The sequence below is a fragment of the Alligator sinensis genome, unplaced genomic scaffold, assembly GCF_000455745.1.
Source record: "Alligator sinensis unplaced genomic scaffold, ASM45574v1 scaffold543_1, whole genome shotgun sequence".
In the NCBI taxonomy this organism is placed as follows: domain Eukaryota; kingdom Metazoa; phylum Chordata; order Crocodylia; family Alligatoridae; genus Alligator; species Alligator sinensis.
Genome location: NW_005842055.1, coordinates 1,212,929 through 1,231,638, shown reverse-complemented (window position 1 = coordinate 1,231,638; position 18,710 = coordinate 1,212,929). Strand labels below are relative to the sequence as shown.

Here is an 18,710-nt window from a genome sequence, read left to right as displayed (position 1 = left end):
ATATAGATATTTATTGAAACATGTTTGGGGGTAGAAGAAAAACAAACTCTCCGAAGTAGGAACAAAAGTGTTATAGCCATTACAACAAGCATGTCTTAGATATAACATTACAAGATTGGATGAGGCAAAGTGATTGATTTATTTCAACTTAGACCATTCCTCCCTTCACTGTCAGTTATACCCTAATTAATCCTCACTCAAAATTGAGACCATCCAGGGTTATTAATGCAATGCTTATGTACAATGTGAAGCTGATGGCAACCTTTGGCGTATGTCTGGAATTAGACTCAAAGTCCTGTTTCTAGATCCACGTCAAGGTATATTAGCCATTTTACCACATTGCCCCTTAAGACATATAAAACAAATCTGAATTTCACTTTCAGCCACTGAGCTGCCATTTCAAGGATTTTTAAATAAACTAGCTTCTTCCTGAAAAACATATTCCAGATGCAGCTTATTAAAGTGCAGTAATATAAAATTCCATGAAGAACTACAAATATTGTATTTAATATTATAATATGTTTAATAAAATTAACAAATGGAAACTCCATTCTGAGTCCTATACCCTCTTAAATATCCCTGGATGACTGCAACTTATTAGAAAAACAGGATTCTATCCTTTAATCTACGTTTGCACTGAAGGCACAACAGTCTTTTGTACAATTTCTCGTGAATTAGTAGAATTTCTTATTCTAATGAAAAGCTATTCCAATAAGTTTCTTTGAAGGTTGTCTAATATAACTTCAGGGTAATTTAAAATACAGAATACTTGATGAAATTATTTCAAACACTGAGCTAAAAAAATTAAGTTACACTATAACTAAATATTTGCAGTTTTTTTTAACATGCAAACCATACATAATCTGTGTTCATAATTTCTCTATCCCTGAAATAAAATTATAAATGTGAGACTTGAGTTTTTTTCCTTTTATGCAATGTCTATGATGAAATTAATGTTATCCTTTTTGGAATATGCTAATAAGTTTTTCTGCCAAAGAATCAAACTCTAGCCTTCCAATAAATATTTTGTATTAATTCTGAATTTCACATATCTGTTGATCTTTGAAAGTATCATGATTACCATGTAGTTTATAATACTATGTGGTAACTACATATATTTAAAACTACATATATTAGAAGCTCTTCTAGACATTGTCCAGTCTATCTTGTAAATCATTCAGTTAAAGTTCTTTCATTGTATTTTTCAAAATACCGATCAAATAAGGGATAATTCTTGGTCTTCTGCATGAAGTTCAAACAACAGACTCACCAAAGAAGCTCTCCATGTCATAGGTGCAGAAAAATGCAAAACTATTACATAATGAATCAAATACAAAATAAACCAAGGATTCAGAACCTGAATTTACCCTCTCGTTTCTCAAGCTGGCAATATGGGAAACTGTATGTTTAGTCTATGCAAAGGAAGGAATGTCTTATATCATATTTAATCTCCTTTTCTAGACAACTGAAGTATCATAAATGAAATCCAGATACAAGCAATTTCAAAATCTCTTAATTGGAATAAAGGTTACTACAGCTTGGACATTTGAGGAGATAGGAAGCATCCTAGAGAACTCCTTAAAAATATAATATAAAGTATTTCAGCAGTCCCAATTTAGCTCCCTTTCCTTCAGTGTTCCTAAGGCCACAGGGCGGATAAATATAATTAGCCATATCATTTCATTCCTTCCCTTTGTTTCATCATAGGCTGCCGTGAAACTACTTTTAAGACCTGCCCTTAACTTTTACCTTTCTCTTCTCTTCAAGTCCACCTTTCTCAGGCCCAGACCCCATGAAGACCTACAATATCATACTAAGGGGGATTGACATGATTGAATTTCCAAAGAAGATTGCCAAAAATGCTGCTAATTTAATTAAAAAACTATGCAGGTAACAAACTTAAACTTATTAAAGAAAAGAAGTCAGAAAGACAGAAAAAAAGATTATTAACTTTTTTGCTCACTTTTTAGGGACAATCCATCAGAAAGATTAGGAAACTTGAAAAATGGTGTAAAAGATATCCAAAAGCACAAGTAAGTTTATTTCATAACTATTGGTTACTTCATGTGGAAGAAATACCCTTTTCAAACACCCTTATTTTTTAAGAAAAAGAAATCAAAATATTTTTCTTACTTTAGATTATTTTGCACTGTGTTAGACGTTTTATCACATTCTGGTTTCTGTTCTGTTCTTTAACATGCAGCAAACAAGGTGATATGTGGAGTGAAAGAGCATCCTCAGACACACAGTAGTATTCTGAACCCTTGCTTATCCAACTGGAAGCTTTGTTCTGCTGACTTCTTAGAATTCTGTGACAAACTTGTTCTCTTTTAAGTTTTACTCTACTAATATATTCACTATTAAGTTTAGTATGGCTTTACATAATGCATTATGTGTTAGCAGTTCCTTACAAGATGCTGCAGTTTCACTTATCTGAACAATTTAATTTATCTGAATGGCTTCAGTGGTTCTTTCCAAAGGGGTTTAGATAACCAAAAATGTACTGTATGTCCAAATGGCAGTCTGCCCCACAGTATTCAGAATCACCATTTACATTAATCCCTTTATATGTTATCACTACTTTCTAAGGTCTTCCTCTATTTATTTTACTGGGCCTATACCTACAGTATTCTAGCAGAGTTGACATTTCTGATTTCTCTGACTCTTTTGAATATAATAGAATACAACCTCTCACTGATATTTCACTTGCTCTGTTTGTTCCCAGGAAGTTGATCTTGAAAGCAGATTTAGTTTGTGCAAATTTCACTCTATTTAACATAATTCTGTTGTTATAAATTTCAGGTAAAATGAGTGTGGAAAGCTAAGCTATCATCAGAGGACTGATGGTGGATGGGTCATATTCAGCCTGGAGGGATGTGGGCAGTGGAGTCCCCCAGGGCTCAGTCCTTGGGCCCACACTGCTTCATCTCTTTATTAACAACTTGGATGAGGGGGTGAAAAGCACCCTGTTCAAATTTGCTGACGACACCAAGATCTGGGGTGAGGTGGGCACGCTAGAAGGGAGGGACGGGATATAGCTGGACCTGGACAGGTTACACGGGTGGGCGAATGAGAATAGAATGGGATTCAATAACTGACAAGTGCAGGGTACTGCACTTGGGAAGTAAGAACCAGCAGCATACGTATAGGCTGGGGAACTCCCTTCTCAAAAGCAGAAAGCGATCTTGGAATCATTATCGATTCCAAAATGAACATGCCAACGTGAGGACACGGTCAGTAAGGCCAACTGCACCTTGTCATCACAAGCAAGGCCAAGGAGGTGAGCCTCCCCCTCTATACAACATTAGTCAGGCCACAGTTGGCAGGCATCCAGTTCTGGGCGCTGCACTTTAGGAGAGATGTGGCCAGCATCGAGAGGGTCCAGAGAAGGGCCATTCGTATGATCTGGGGACAGCAGGGCAGACCCTATGAGAAGAGGCTACAGGACCTGAACCTGTTCAGCCTCCACAAGAGAAGGCTGACCTGGTGGCCATCTATAAACTTACCAGGACCAGTGGGGAATGGGAGAGACCCTGTTCACCCAAGCACCTCCCGGAGTAACAAGGAATAATGGCCATAAGTTGTTTGAGAGTAGGTTCAGGGTAGACATTAGAAGACACAATTTCACAATCAGGGCGGCTAGGATCTAGAACCAGCTTCCATGGGAAGTGGTGCTGGCTCCTACCTTGGGGGTCTTTAAGAGGAGGCTTGACAATTACCTAGCTGGGGTCATATGAGCCCAGTATTCTCTCCTGCAGGGGGTCAGACTTGATGATCTACTTAGGTCCCTTCTGACCTTAACAACTATGAATCTATGACTAAATCTTGCTTTTGCATTATGCTATGGAAAAATACCATGGTTCCTTCACCAAGTTTTCCTTGTTCCAGTAGTGTAACAACCTTCTAGTGGCCCATACAAGTAATTTGTTGTCCCCTTCTACAAGCAGCAGCTCAGCTGTGCTCTCTGGAATTTTTCGAGGTGGGAGCTAAAGCTCCCTCTGTACCAGATTTCTCAATAATCATCTTCTAAAAATGCCCTGTGTTAAATCTGAGTAAATAGATATATATGAATCTCTTATATAGTTTGCATCCTTGTAAGTACATCTTTATGCAATGTTTTGTTTGTTTGTTTTTTGTAAATTCAATGCCTGAAAATTTGGGTGACTTAAATTTAATGGCATCTTATATTCAAAGGAATATAGGATTCCTCTTGTGAGAGGGAGACCCTTGGGACCAGGCAGAAGGTGAAAAGAAGCTGTCCTATAGTAAAGAGGTGTTATTATCAATTTCTGTTAATTTTATTTTCTGGCTCATCTGTGCTATTAGCAGTTTGGAAAATAATCATTGAGTTCCATTTTTGGGTCACACGTAATTTTCCTCACATTTTAAAATGCTTCTACATTGCTACATTTGAGTCTGCATTGAAAAAGTGTTCAGATATTTGACAGAAAAAATAATTCATGTGCATTAGACAATGTGAAGAATGCATCCTCAGGTGTGGACACTTGGTCAGCACTTTGCCTTCTAGTGTTACATTTTAGCTTTTTATCTATTTGATTTGTTCTCATATTTACCTCTTTATAGATGGTTCGAGGGCTTTAACTGGGAAGGGTTAAGAAAAGGAACACTGACACCTCCTATAATACCAAGTGTAAGTACAGTTCTTAATTCTAAGCTTTCCAGTCAGTATATATTTTTGTCCTCAGTTATGTGGAGTTCTAGTACAGCTGCACTATACTAAAGAAGGCAGTGGCATGCAGAGAAATTTGTCTGAAGATACTTGCCAAAGATCATTAAAAATAGGTCACTTGAGATGATTTTTTTATTAAGTTCAAATGTATTTTGTCTCATGACTGTGTCCTTGTCAGGAGGCCCTGTGATGAAATGCTCTTTCCAGCAGTTAAAGTGGAGGGAAGTCTGTCACTACTCACTAGTCGGTGCTTCTTTCTTTCTACATGACTTGTTTTTTGATCTTTCCACATTTTCTCTCTATTTTCAGTCCCTGTCTCTATGATCACTTTGTTCTTGCTTTTACCTTGTTGTTTTCTTTCTTTTGAAGGCGTGGGGAGCAAGGGCTGTCAGTACATACCCCTGTTTTTCCTTTGTGCTAACTTTCCCTCTCAGCCCTGTTTCCCTTTTCTTATCACCTTCTGTGCCTTTTTCCTTTTTTCTGCCCTCACATCTTCTATGAAGAGCTTTTATATTATAGTCCATTACAGCTAAGTGGAAGTGGATTCTGAATGGAAGAGGTTACTGTTCCTAGTCAATTCCTTTTTTCAGCAAAGCTCTTCATTTAATGCTCTTCTGTGAGCTCTTTATCAAATGAGCAAAGAGCGAATTGCAAAGAGCAACTGAACTTAACTGGTTAGGATTGCTTTGGTCCATTCTGTTGAATTGGTGCCCCTTCATTTTACTCCCTTTCCCTCCTTCTTCTGCTGCAAAATCAGTATTAGAATGCCATTAACAATTATGTATAATTGCTCTTTGCTGTTCATTTCAATTATGGAGTCAAGCAACACAGGTAAATCGCCTGGCTCAGAAAATGGCGATTCACTAAACCAGGCTGGTCCTATTTTGTCTTTGCCTTTTTCAGAACTGTGATACATAGAACTGTTGAGGAGGAGGCACTGAGTTACACATATTCTCTATAATAGGGGTCGGCAACATTTTTGGGCAGAGTGCCAAGCACACCCACAACCTCGACTTGTAAGTTGTTGGCGTGCTAAGGGCAGATGGTGGGGGAGACACAAAATGCCAGGTCCTTGTTGTGGCAGCACAGCCCCAGACCCTTCCCTGAGGCACGTGCGCCAAACAAAATGTCTTCACATGCCATGTTCTGGCATGCATGCTGGAGGTTGTCTAGTAGGCCTGTGCAAGGTGGCTAGTATTTGCTTTGTATTTGGATTTGTCTGATTTGGGGGTTAGTGATTTGATTTGGTGATTTGAATCACTGTCCCAAATTGATTTGGCCGAATCTGATTCGGAGATTCAGCTGCTGCTGAATCAGCCAAATCTTTGAATTGGACAGGCCCCATCCCCCTGCCCACTCTCCCAGCCCTGTCAATGGCTGCCCCGCCTGACTCCAGGTCCTGGATCTTTGAAAAGAAAAAAACAACCCCCCCCACCCCCCACACACACTCGACAGCTCCTGTCAGGGAGGGGATGATCCCTGCTGCACCCTGCTGCTCTGAGCTGTGTGGGGGGGCTCTGCCACGAGCCCCCTGCCCCACCCCCAAGTCTCCCAGCCCCCATGGCTGCCCTGCCTGGCCCCAGCTCCCAGTTCTTTTTTTTAAAAAAGGCCCACACTCACCAGCTGCTGCAACAGCCTTCCGGCTTCTGGGGGCTTGTGACATAGCTCTCCACACAGTGCAGGACAGCAGAGATGGCCCCCCCTGCCAGGCAGCCACTGGTGAGTGGGGGCTTTTTTTTTTTTAAGAGCCAGGAGCTGGGCTAGGCAGAGCAGCCATGGTGGGGCTGGGAGAGCGGGAAGGGGTTGCAGGGTGCTCAGGGGGGTTGGGGGAGCAGGCAAGGGATGGCCCCCGATGGGCCCCTCCCCGCTTCTCCAGTCCCCTCTTCCCTGCCCCCTACTTACCAGCATGGAATCTGGGTCCAGCTCCCTGCGGCAGGGAGTAGGGACTGCCCGAATCTCCAAAGCTCTCCAAATCTTTTCCAAATTAATTTGGAGAGCTTCTAATCTATTCAGAGCTTTTTACTGGTCTTGATTCAATTCGGATTCAGAAATTCAGCCGCCAAATCAGGCTGAATCTCCTCCGAATCAAATCAGCACCTGAAGCTTCGCGTTGCTCTGTTGTCTAACCCAGCTCTACAAGATGGAGAAGCAGTGGTCAGTCAGTGGCTGAAATCAAGATCCTGCCAAAAAGTTACCTAAAGTAGGAGACACTAAGTGTTTAAAACGTAATATATATAAATCAGATGTCTTTACCTCCGTTACAGACAATTGGCGTACATTTTAAAAATAGATTTAATAAATATTTTACCTCTGGTCATCATAGTTCTGTTTGTACACTGTAAACAAACTAGTCAGTTTTACTCCAGTTTATTATCAATTTCTGTTAATTTTATTTTCTGGCTCATCTGTGCTATTAGCAGGATGCTATAATGTTTAAATGAAAAACATGCAAATAAGTATGTTTTTAAAAAAATGTTTCTGTTGCATTTTTAACTTGATAGAAATATTTCTATGGCTGTTTTGTAAATATTTTTTCCACAAATGTATAATTCGTGACAAATTCAACTTCACAGTGCCCCATGAAGCACTGTAAACTATAAGGACAGTGTGTGATCATCCCTTAAAGCATGCAGTCACCTACTAATGGTGGTTGAATTATAAACCAGTGCAATATATAATCTTTAGTTAAACTGTTGTGTGTCCTTAGGCATCACAATTTCCTCTGGGAAATATTAATTGAACATGCAAATAAAGAGCAAAATAAAAATTGGGGTTAAATTCTGGGTTTCAGTTGAGCAGACATCTTTGCATCATCCAATAAAAGTGGCCCTCCTCCAAAGTTAGACTATGGCAATGCACTTTTCAGGGCCTACAACATCATGGAAGATATAGAAGATAGTCTCTTTGATAAGCAGAAGTTTGCATTGGCTACCTCATATTTTTCCAAGTAAAATTCAGGGTGTTGTTTTGGAACTTGCCTAATTGAGACACCTCCCCTCTCCTCACCATGTTGTTTCAAATGTATCCACAGCTGAGGTGCTTGAACCGGTGCTCCTTTACTATAAAAGAAAGGGAACTGCCACTGAGATCTTCTCTAATAGGTCTTAAGTTTTGTGATTTGTCTTGTCCATAAACTGAAGATGACAGGGTTTGTTTTAAATTCCACCTTTCTCTCTCAGGCTTTTGGTAAGAGGGGAGCATAATAATTATGGTATTTATGAGTTTAATGGAGTATTCTGTAAGTATGGTTTGATCTTTTGAGTATTTTGGGGTACTACAGGGGTATAGCGTGATCTTATGTGTTTAGTTATTTTTTTGGTTTGAGCAAGTTGCTGGTCTGTTTTTGTATTTCTCATTCGCTTATATGTATATGTTAATTATGTCAAACACACCTACAGTCCTGTATAACCAATTTAATTTTGGTTGTAAAACTAAATAATCAATAAAAAGCTTAGCAGTTGTACCCTTTAGATTACAGTACCATAAATGGACAAATGTGTTTAGGTTGTCTTCCTCTGAAAAGCTTTATTAAATGATCTGGTCAAAACCCAGAATATCATGAAAATAACATTTTGAAATTTAGTTTGGTTCTGGTTCAGAAAAAATACATTTTCTTCAAAATTTCTTTGAAGCCAAAGCACTATTTCAGTCCAAAGCTGCTAGGGCTCACAGGATGTCACTCCAAGCCAGACCCCACCATATTGGGCCAGCATTCCCAGAGCTTCTGAATTTCCGGATCAGATGGCCACCAGATCTGTCTACTCAGAAACAGGACAACCTCTGGAGCCAATTGGCCCAGCAGTCTAGAAACCCTAGTGCCCTCCCATGCCAGGTCAGTCTGTGTGACAGAGCTCCTGGAGCTATAGGACTTGGAAGCCCATCCCAGGACTCATGGCCGCTGGCTCTGTAGGCTCCACTTTTCAAAGAAGATTGCTCAGAAGCTCTAGAATGGTGGGACTTCCCTCAAGCTTGCAAGCCCCTGAGTTCTCAGCCAGGACAGTCCACATATCAAGACCACCTTAAAATTATGCCCAAAGAAGGCCCTCAAATCCCCAGCCGTCCACCAGAAAACTAGGTGGTCTTCTGTTACAGTTCTGCTTGTGATTCAGTGCGAGTTGGTTAAATTCAAGACATTTCCAGCATATTCATATTCCTGACCAGCTCCATTACCTACTTAGCTCTGATGAATTTTACTACAGGCAGATTTTTAGATTAATATTTGTTACAAGGTCAGAAAAAGTTGTGTTAAAAATCCTAAAGCAAAACGATCCTTAATGTCAAAAAGAAAGTGATGTCAACAACATAACTCTGTTCATTTAACAGGTTGCATCTCCAACAGACACAAGCAATTTTGACAGTTTCCCTGAGGACAATGATGAACCACCACCTGATGACAACTCAGGATGGGACATAGATTTTTAATGTATTTCTCTTACCTGCTTCTGCCTTGCTGAAGACAGCTTCCTGAGACATAGCTGCCAGCAAAACTGAAGGAATTGGGGAGGATCAGTGCTCGGGGTCACCATGATGCCTTGATTGATGCTGCTACAGTAACTACAGTGGCATTAGGACTTATTGCTTAGATGACAATAGTGCTCTTCACACATTTTATGTTTGAACTTAAAATAGCAGTTGACATGGTGGTCCTGAAGCAAAGCCTTTTCACTAGTACAGAAATATGTTTTCTATCACTGCAATGATCTTGCTATGCTCTAATTATAATTTGAAAGATAACTAGTGTAAGGTACACTTAATTCTAGCTGCAAGGTACTGGCTTTATCAGTAGGATCAAATGATAATGTATGAGGTACTATAGATATCTATGGTACAGTATCTGGGGTATTCCCACACTTCAAAGTGAATATATAGGGTCTTTTACTACAGGCCAGTGTATATACAAAGGAGGACCACAAAACTACTGGTCAAATGGTTCATGTCAAGACAGTGCTAAAAGTTGTTCTTTTTTCAAGCAGTATTCATGACAAGACTGAATGTTTTACCTTTCCTTTTTCTTTTGGACAGATTTTTTAAACTGATCTAACAAAAGCACAACTGCTATAGGTTCTGTCAAGGCTGGTCTGGGTCGGTTCTCATGTGTGACTAAGAACATGATGTAACTAATGTTATTTTTTTTCTTTTGGTAAAAATGCATAATTGCATGAAAAAAATCATAAAATTATTAATTTTACATGTAAGAAATAAAATGTGCTTAAATAATGGTCCTAGGAATAAAATGATGGCAGCCAACTGGTCTTATTAATTATGTACAAGACAGTAAAAATTAACTTAAAATAACTTACTTTGTTGGAACCCAAAGGAAAAAATACAAGTCCTGTAATATACTTTATAGGTGCTATGTACATCTTTCATCTGTGAATATAAATGTTCAACCATCAACAACCATTTCAGAAATATGTAGCATGAGACATCGCTTTCAGTGATGATCTTAGAACAGAGAACCCTTTAAATCTCCACTTTGGCATCTCCTCCATATTTATTCTGCAGTATTTGAGAATCATAATATTCTTATTTTTTCTTTAAGAAATGATGATACCAGGGCCAGCTTGCAGGTAACCTAGCTGTATTCTTATTACTACATCTCAAAAATGTAACTAAATTAGTGGTCTCCATCATGACAGCATTATCACAGTGAGTCTAATAGGCTTGGATACAGCATGAAATTCTAATGTCATTCTAGTGTAAATTGGGAGAAACTCCATGGATATCAGTGGAGTTACTAAATGAAACCTAAATATGAGACCGATATAGATCCACTGCGTGAGACTTACTGGTATGTGAACTTGCAATCTGCAGATGCCTCCATCATTATACTGAGACATTAAAATGGCAAGAGTTAGATCACTTCAAACTATTATAATAAAGAGATGGGAAACAGATATTTTGGCCTAAATTCTTCTCTCACTTCCACTGTGTTTATAACAATATAATTCCATTGACTTCAGTAGAGTCACTCATGATTAAATTGGTGTAAGTGAGATGAGAATCAGATCCTATTTGCTTACTAATCATGTGTGTTAAACCAAATGCCAATGTATTCCTTCATACCTATAAGAAGCATTTGTGTTACAATACTTGTAATATATTTTAGCAGGATCTCATTATGTTTGTGCCTCATATTTCTTTACACTATGTTATGAATCATGATGTCAAAAGTTGTGACTCAATTTATAATTTGACACCATGTTACTACAGTAGAAACCATTAAAAGTTCAATCTTTGCCAAACTGTCACATAGGTAAAATGGATATTTCTTGTTTTAAATACAAAGGAAGGTGGTGATATTCCCAAAAGGCACTGTAGTAACTCTTGGCAAATGTTATTTTTTAAATGGTGGTCACTGTATGTGTCTGAATGCATAGAGAATTTAAATACAGGCATGATTTTTGGAAACATAGGAATTGAGGGTCAGAACTTGCTCCACTGAAATCAATGGAAGATTTGTCATTGATTTCAAAAGGAATGGGCCTGTAATGAAGATAAGTTTTAGGCTTTTTTTTAAGTAATTCAGATTTTTGTCTTTACCTGTAAATGCAGGAGAAGCAAATAAGTCATTCCACTAATCATAAATCCCCTATTACTACTACATTGTTCCAGATTTTCATATTCATAATGACTTATATAAGTTTAATAGAGCATTTAAAGATATTGTCAAATAAGCAGAATAAATATATCAACAACATGTCAACAGTTTGCCAGCAAACTAGAGCGCCTCACTTACTGTATGTCCCTTTAACTTCAGTCTGTTTCACTGATTTTTCTTTTTACAGTTATAGAGAAGGATGAGGCAACATCATCAGCACAATGTAACTTCAGGTTATTTCTGCTATTCATTAATCATGTGTGGCATTGCATTGATATTTGTACACCTTGAAGCAATCATAGAAAAATAATTACTACATATACCAGGAACTACTTGTATACAAGTATAACATATACTTAATTTTAAACATTTAACTTAAGGATTTAAATACTGTCTGACACCAGACATTAGATACTAGGGCTAAAACAATCACATAGTCATTTTAGTAAAGAAAAAAAAAGTTAATTTCTGCATTAGAGCTGACTTTTTTTTCATTACTCCCTATTTTCTGACATTGAATGAAGTGACTATGTTGGACTATGAAACTTGTTTAATTTGTTAACTGACTTTCTTGTTATATGCAAGCAGGTGAACAGGAAGTTGCTCTCTGTCTCTGTTATAACTATTTGTTTTGATTAGTACTTGAGATTCAAGCATCAGTTCTGAAAAACTGAAGAATTCCCAAGAAAAAAAGAGTTTCACAATATTTTTTGGGTGAACTGAAAACATTACATGGAAGAGTGTTACAAAATTAGCTTGTTGGTTTTTTTGTTTGTTCTTATTCGTTTTGTCCTTGTGCCACAAACAATAATACCTGAATCATGTGGCATGCACTGTATTAATACAATTTTTTTTTTATGATAGGAAACACCTTAAATGCTCGTTATCTTTACCAAGTGTATTTTAAATAATTTAACTTGCATAAGTATATTAATAAACCATTCATTTATAAATAATATATTTGATTTACATATATATTCACCTATTTTGATTGCATCTGTTTCCATTTACTGTTTCTTATTCTTTGTCTACTATTTAATATATTGGAAGATGGTGTATTTACATAAGAAGAAATCAGCTACCATATTTAAAACAAGTGTGTTAGGATTGGTTTCATAAGATACAGGTGATCTGTAGCTTATTACAGTGCTACATTATCCATAGTAAACTCTTATTTAACAATAGGACCACAGCAAATATTTATGTAAATAGATATTTTCGTGTTGATATTTTGTGGTACACATATAACTTTTTATTTAGAGTTCCATGGCATTATTTACTTCATTTTCTTATTTGTAATGTAATGTTTTTAGATCAAGTAGACTTGAATTAATGTCATAATTGTCAGTATTATTGGATTTTTATGCAACTGTACTGTTATTCATCTGTCCCATAGTTTAGAACATGACCTAACTTTTTGGCATTGTTGCAAGTGCCTTAAATCCATGGCATCCTATAAAAATACAAATTTGGTGTTATGCTGCATGACAAAGACAAACACACCTCAAAATGTTGTCCTTTCTTAGCTTGCTGCGTTTTACAGTTCTTTCTGCTAACAATTTATAAGCCTTTATTATATAATATTGATGAATTACAGAAATGATGAAGTTGTTCTCTTATTTCTGTTAAATGTACCAGAGCTGTGTATCTGTTAATGAGATACAGCGTCATTTCTGTGAAATGTATAAATGTATGTGCAGGTCAAATTAATATATGACATACTATCAGTCTGTATACAGGTATTCCTGTTTTGCTAAGCTGTGCAGATTTAAAGTATAGTGCAGTAAAGTTCTAACATATCATATTTTATAAACTCATTACAAGTATTCCACACAGAGAAATGATTGGCAATTAACTGTAATTTACACCAAACAAAACTGCATCTTACCATGAAACCAATGACTATGAAAAGGAGTATCTTGTTGCACCACTCAACAAAACAGGATCAGTGCTTTCTATAAGTCCTTGTATATGCAAATTGTTTCTGAGGCAAGCTCTTTTAACACACCTGGAAACCTAAACATTGAAAGTGTGTTATTAGTTCTCTTCTGTAACTGTCCACTACAAACAGATATAGTACTGAGACTCTGACAATTTCTCAAATGTTTCAGGCTTTCCTAGCAAAGGGAAATTTCATTCAGAGTTGCCTACCATACTGATTCCAATGTATGCTGTTTTTACACTGGTCATTTCTTTTGTATCCGTATGGTTATATTTCTGTAGTTTTCTTTTTACAATGGATTCTACATGAAAGAGGGTTTTTTGTTTGTCAAAATATGTCCATCATCAAATGGTCGTTGACCAGTTGCACTCTTTTGATGTAGATTTAAGAATTTTTTTTCATAACTGCTTTTGTTTTGCTCTGTATTTTCCCTGCAGCTGTAATTGCCGAGTGCCTGTTGTATACTTTATAGAGTTGAAATAAAAATAATTACTTTTGAACACTGTTTTGAGGTATTATTCAATGTCCAATTAGTAATTTCAGAGAACTGTACATCAGATGGAAACCTAATCGTATTTTATTATTCTATTTTATTAAGATACACCATGACACAGTTGTTGGAAAATACTTCTGGACTGGGTGCTCTTAAAGCACTTGATATAGATAAATTGTCATCTAAAATATATATGGAGTAGCCATACTAAAAGATGAGCTATCTGGTAACGTGGTAACTGAAAATTGGTGTTTAATTTGATAAATATGCTAAATGATATCTGCATTTATGGTACTACCTATTACTGTGTATAATTAGTCATCAGCTGTAAAAATAATCTATCTGGATTTTACTATTTGTTTTTCTGTTTATATAGATACATACCTTATGTACATACTGGAATGTAATACATTTTCCAGAGAAATAATTGAATCCAAAAGATGGTGTCTAATGGTAAACCGTATATATGCTGAGAAAACAAAACAAAAATGATAATGATAAAACAGAAAATAATACTCTATATTTTACTATCCCTCAAGGTACATATCTAAGGACAGTAACTGTTGAACCATAGATAGTAGGAAAGGAAAGTGAGCATTGCCTTAAACTTGCCCCACCACAGATTTGTAATAAAAAGCATAGACGGATGCAACCTGAATTCTGTAGTGCATAAAATGTGAAGAGCTACTTACTGCCTAATCTCATCTCAGTAGTAAGTATAGATCTTGCAGAATGATGGTATGAGGGCATGTTGGTATACAACAAGATGAATGAGTACAATAGCTGTTTTTCATAAACATGCTTAAGTATTTCCCTTTGCAAATCGTTTAAACATCTGTGTATAATCCCACTGAAATCCAAGTAAAGCACATACTTAAATGATATTCTGCAGAAGAAAAGTGAATATTGGTGAGGTGAAATAAAGATTAAGTAAGACAATTGTTCTCCTTTGCCCTCCTGTGCCCCTCCAAAAGATACAGCTTGGAAACAGTCACGTTTGGGGACTTACTGGAAAGTATAATGACTGATGTTTGGGCTTCAGTTTATAAACTGAACCCAACCCTTTCATTAGGTCTCTTAATTTAAATATCTTTGAAAACTCTATAAAAATAACCCCTTTTCACACCCCTAAGAAACTATAAAGTTGGTGAAAAAATACTATATGCTGGTCACTTAAATACAGCCAATTGCTGTCAGCAGATTTATAGCAACAGTCCAGAATATGAAGTACAGAAGAATATTTGGTTTCATTAAACTACAAAGACAATTTAGAGCAGTGTTTCTCAACCTGTGGGTTATGACCCAACAGTGGGTCGCAAGAATATATTAAAGGGTTGTGAACAAACTTTAAAACTGGATCAACAAATTTTAGAAGTGTATTCTCCTTTAAAGGAGAAAACTGTGTGAAACCATGGCTTTCCCCTTGCAGGCTGTCAGAGTTCCAGCCTGCAAGGGGCTGCTTGGGGGCCCCCATGCCCCACACATACCCCACCCTGTCCCTCACACCCACCCCCTGCCCCACATAGTGGGGGGCTGGGGCCTGTGGGCAGTAGGTAGGGAGTGACGGGCACTGGTTTGGGACTGGCCATCAATATTTACAAATGAATCCTGGAACAAAAAATTTTGAGAACCACTGATTTAGAGAATCAAAACATAATCACTGGAGTCTGACTTTGGCCAGGGGTTGACACTTACTATTTTATGCTAAAAATAACAAGAAGTTACCACTCAGCCAATGCCTATACAAATTATAAGGATTTTAGTATCACTTCTTATACGAAAAACAGTAGCTCCAGTAACACACTACTGAAAACACCATGCTCCAACATGGTTTATTACTGACTCATAGAGCAATGAATGCATTACACAAGGTCCTATAACATTTGCACTAAATCCTACTTCAAGGTTTCCCCTCCATTATTGACCTTGCTAGGTCAGATTTTGCTTTTCAGATCTGACAATATCAGAGCACAAAGAAACAAAAATATAAACACTGTACATGAGTAGTCAGTTCTATAGCTCTAATTAAAGGGTTGTACCTTCTGAAATAAACACCCAAGCCTTAAGGGAATTAATATTTATGATCTGCAAAGCTTTGATGAACATGGTACTACTGTAGGATTTTTTTGTCTTGTTTTACTTTCAAAATCATCTTTAAAACCATTTTCATGCTGATGATACTTTAATGAGTATCTAACTGTTAGCAAAGGATATGAGTAAAATGAATAAACTGCATTCCCTTTTAATGCAGAGATACTGTTCAAAGGAATCAAAATGAATTAAGCAAATTGGCCAGGTGGAAGGAAAATTAAGACCTACTGGAAACCACTCCCACCCCTCCCAGCCATTAATATCACCATCACTGTGATAGATGACTGCCTTTATAACATTAAAGATACCAGTCCTTTGAGCAATCTCTTTAACAGAGCTGGTCCTGCTTCATCTACTCTACAGAAGCAGTCAGGCCCTAAGAAACTTATTTCAAAATGCCACTAATAAGAAAAGGGGTGTACTTGGTAGCCGTGTTGGTCTGAAACAAGAAGACATACACAAAAACTAGACCTCTTTGTTCCAAAATGATATCTTTTATTAGACCAACTAGGAAATTGCAAGAAAATTGTCCTTTTCTAGAAAATTCATTGTGTGACCTTCCAAGTTTCATAACCAAAAGAAATAAAATATACTCTCTTTCCTCCACACACAAGACTTTTTCAACTTCCTTCTACAATCTGCTGAGGGAAAAGAACCTCTGAAAGAAATACAGTTTAGAGAGAAAGTAGACAAATACCCATGAAAAATAATTATAGAAAGTGTGCCTTTCCCTTAGGAAAGTGGAGCACTGTATGAAGCGTAGGAAAACCTTTCAGGGTTTTGACCTTTCATATTCTCTTACTCTAGTCTGCAGTTACATAGTGACTTTGGGGATAGTACATCAATATGGGCAACCTTGCGCAGTGTCGTTCTGAGGTTCCTCAACACACACTAGGTCTGTAATTGATTATTGCTGCCATCCTCAGGACAGAGTTTATAGATTATAGCATAAATAAGTTAGTATAAATTAGTATAAATCACTAATTGCTACAACCTTTGTGTTTTTCAGGGTTTTATGTTTGAGTTGTTTTCCTGCTTTGCCACAGGAATAAAATATGGTAATAAATTTCCTCTTATTTATGAGATGGTACCCCAGCTCATTACAGAACTAACCTTTACACTTCAGCAATTAGAAAAGAGGCATAGAAAACTGGTCCCAGATAACCCGTTCATTATAACTGCTTGTCAAGCTTCCATTTCAAAATTATCACATTTAGCTACATTTTCTTTTGTGTACCTGTCCCTCGTCCTCTGTCAGGTGGAAGTTCCTGAATGATATTTTAAGATTCTGATCCCGGCTTCTTACCATTTTAAATGCTTCCATAATTAATCTTTGAACAATGATACAGCATTCAGAGTTTAGAGTGAAATGTCATTGCCCCATGAACTTAACTGGTCCCTCTCAAACTGTGTTTGCAGGACCACCCGGTAGTTTGGAATGCATTTTTCAGGTGCAAACAGTGAGATTTTTCAGAAATATTCTGAAGCCCAACTCAAGGTTTTTGCATTGTGGGATGCTTAGCTCGGCTCTTTCCTCTTTTGCCACCTTTCCAAGTAGAAATGGAACCCAGTGGCTTGTACCTGTCAGCCCTTTAGGTGAATTGAAATGGATTCAAGGATATCTTTACAATAATTTTACTACCATATTTAGAAGAGGCTGGTGAGATTCTCCTTCACACAGTTGTTATGCTGACAAAGGCAGGGATGAGCTCTGTGATAAAACACTTTTATAAAGTGCTACAGTAATTGCTAAGAAGCACTTTAGGCAGCCCCTGAACAAGGGGGCAGAAGACCCTGGAGTACATGGATTTAGCAGGGGGGGTGGTGTTCTGTATGCTTAGAACAAAGGGGCCATGTTTTCTAGTTTGTTCTTTCTGAAGTAAAGGCAGATTTACAGACCTTTCACCTGTCCTAATATCAGCCTGGAATTGTGTTAGGAAATTACTATCAAAATGACACCTTCTAACTCAGCAGGTCGGACTCATGGCAACAAGATCAGAGCTCCTGGCACTGGCAGCAAAAATAAGCACTCAACTCAATTTACACCAATCCTGTGGAGACAATGAACTTGACATCTAATTCCAATTTTAGTGTCTTGGGTATTTTGCTGATACAGGAGCTAGGCTTGGCTCACAGATCTCCCCAGGAGCTTGCATCCTGTATAGAAATCTTTGGGATTCACAACTTTTCCCTAGGCTGCCTGCCTGGCTCGGCTTTCTGTTTTGCTATGTGGCTCCACACAGGAGGAGAGTGCTTTGTGGTCTTAATGAATGTCCGTGAAATTCTCTGATAATATTTAGCAGGTCCAAAGGGACCTGCTGTTGTCTGGTTTTCCCTGGAGTAAAGGTAGAGTTACAGGCCATTCCCCTGTCCTAATATTAGCCTGGAATTGTGGCCATCGTGTAGTCTTGACTGTGCCCGCGCTTTCGGACCCTCGGCTATGACAGTAACCAGCATGCCCGAGCTCTGCCCCTGCACTCACTGACACCGGCAAAGGGGAATCCGGAGGGGTCCGAAGTGCCAGGCTGACTGACAGCTCCCGTCTCCGGGGCGGAGGCGGGGCCCCAGGCCGGTCCCTGCAGCAGTCACTCCGCGCCGGGCCGCGCCTGCGGCGGATGTGCCACGCGGGGGCGCTGAGCGCGCGGGTTTCCCCGCTCCCATCTCATCCACCAGCTCCGCTGATTGAGTGAAAGGGCCGCGCCGGGGGCGCAGAGTGGATTTGCAGGAGCTGCCTGGCCCGAGACAAGCGAGGGCGTCCCCAGCCCGGGCTCTAGCAGCTGGCAGCGGCCCGGCCGGGAGGGGCCGCCGGCGTGACACGCACACACGCGGGGCTGGGGCGGGCACCACACCTGCCCCGCGGGCTGAGGGGGAGCTGGGACGTGGCCGTCCCGGG

The 18,710-nt window shown here is 38.4% G+C and overlaps 1 protein-coding gene across 1 annotated transcript in view; it reads left to right on the top strand.

Annotated features, from left to right (window-relative positions):
- PRKG1 (protein kinase cGMP-dependent 1) overlaps nucleotides 1–13,725 on the top strand; it is a 1,043,514-nt gene extending 1,029,789 nt beyond the window's left edge. The window contains exons 15-18 of the mRNA XM_025203354.1: nucleotides 1,768–1,890; nucleotides 1,971–2,033; nucleotides 4,585–4,651; nucleotides 9,014–13,725. Coding sequence (XP_025059139.1) covers nucleotides 1,768–1,890; nucleotides 1,971–2,033; nucleotides 4,585–4,651; nucleotides 9,014–9,112 — 352 coding nt within the window. The 3' untranslated portion in view covers nucleotides 9,113–13,725. The remainder of the gene's footprint in view (nucleotides 1–1,767; nucleotides 1,891–1,970; nucleotides 2,034–4,584; nucleotides 4,652–9,013) is intronic.
- The last annotated feature ends 4,985 nt before the right edge of the window (nucleotides 13,726–18,710 follow it).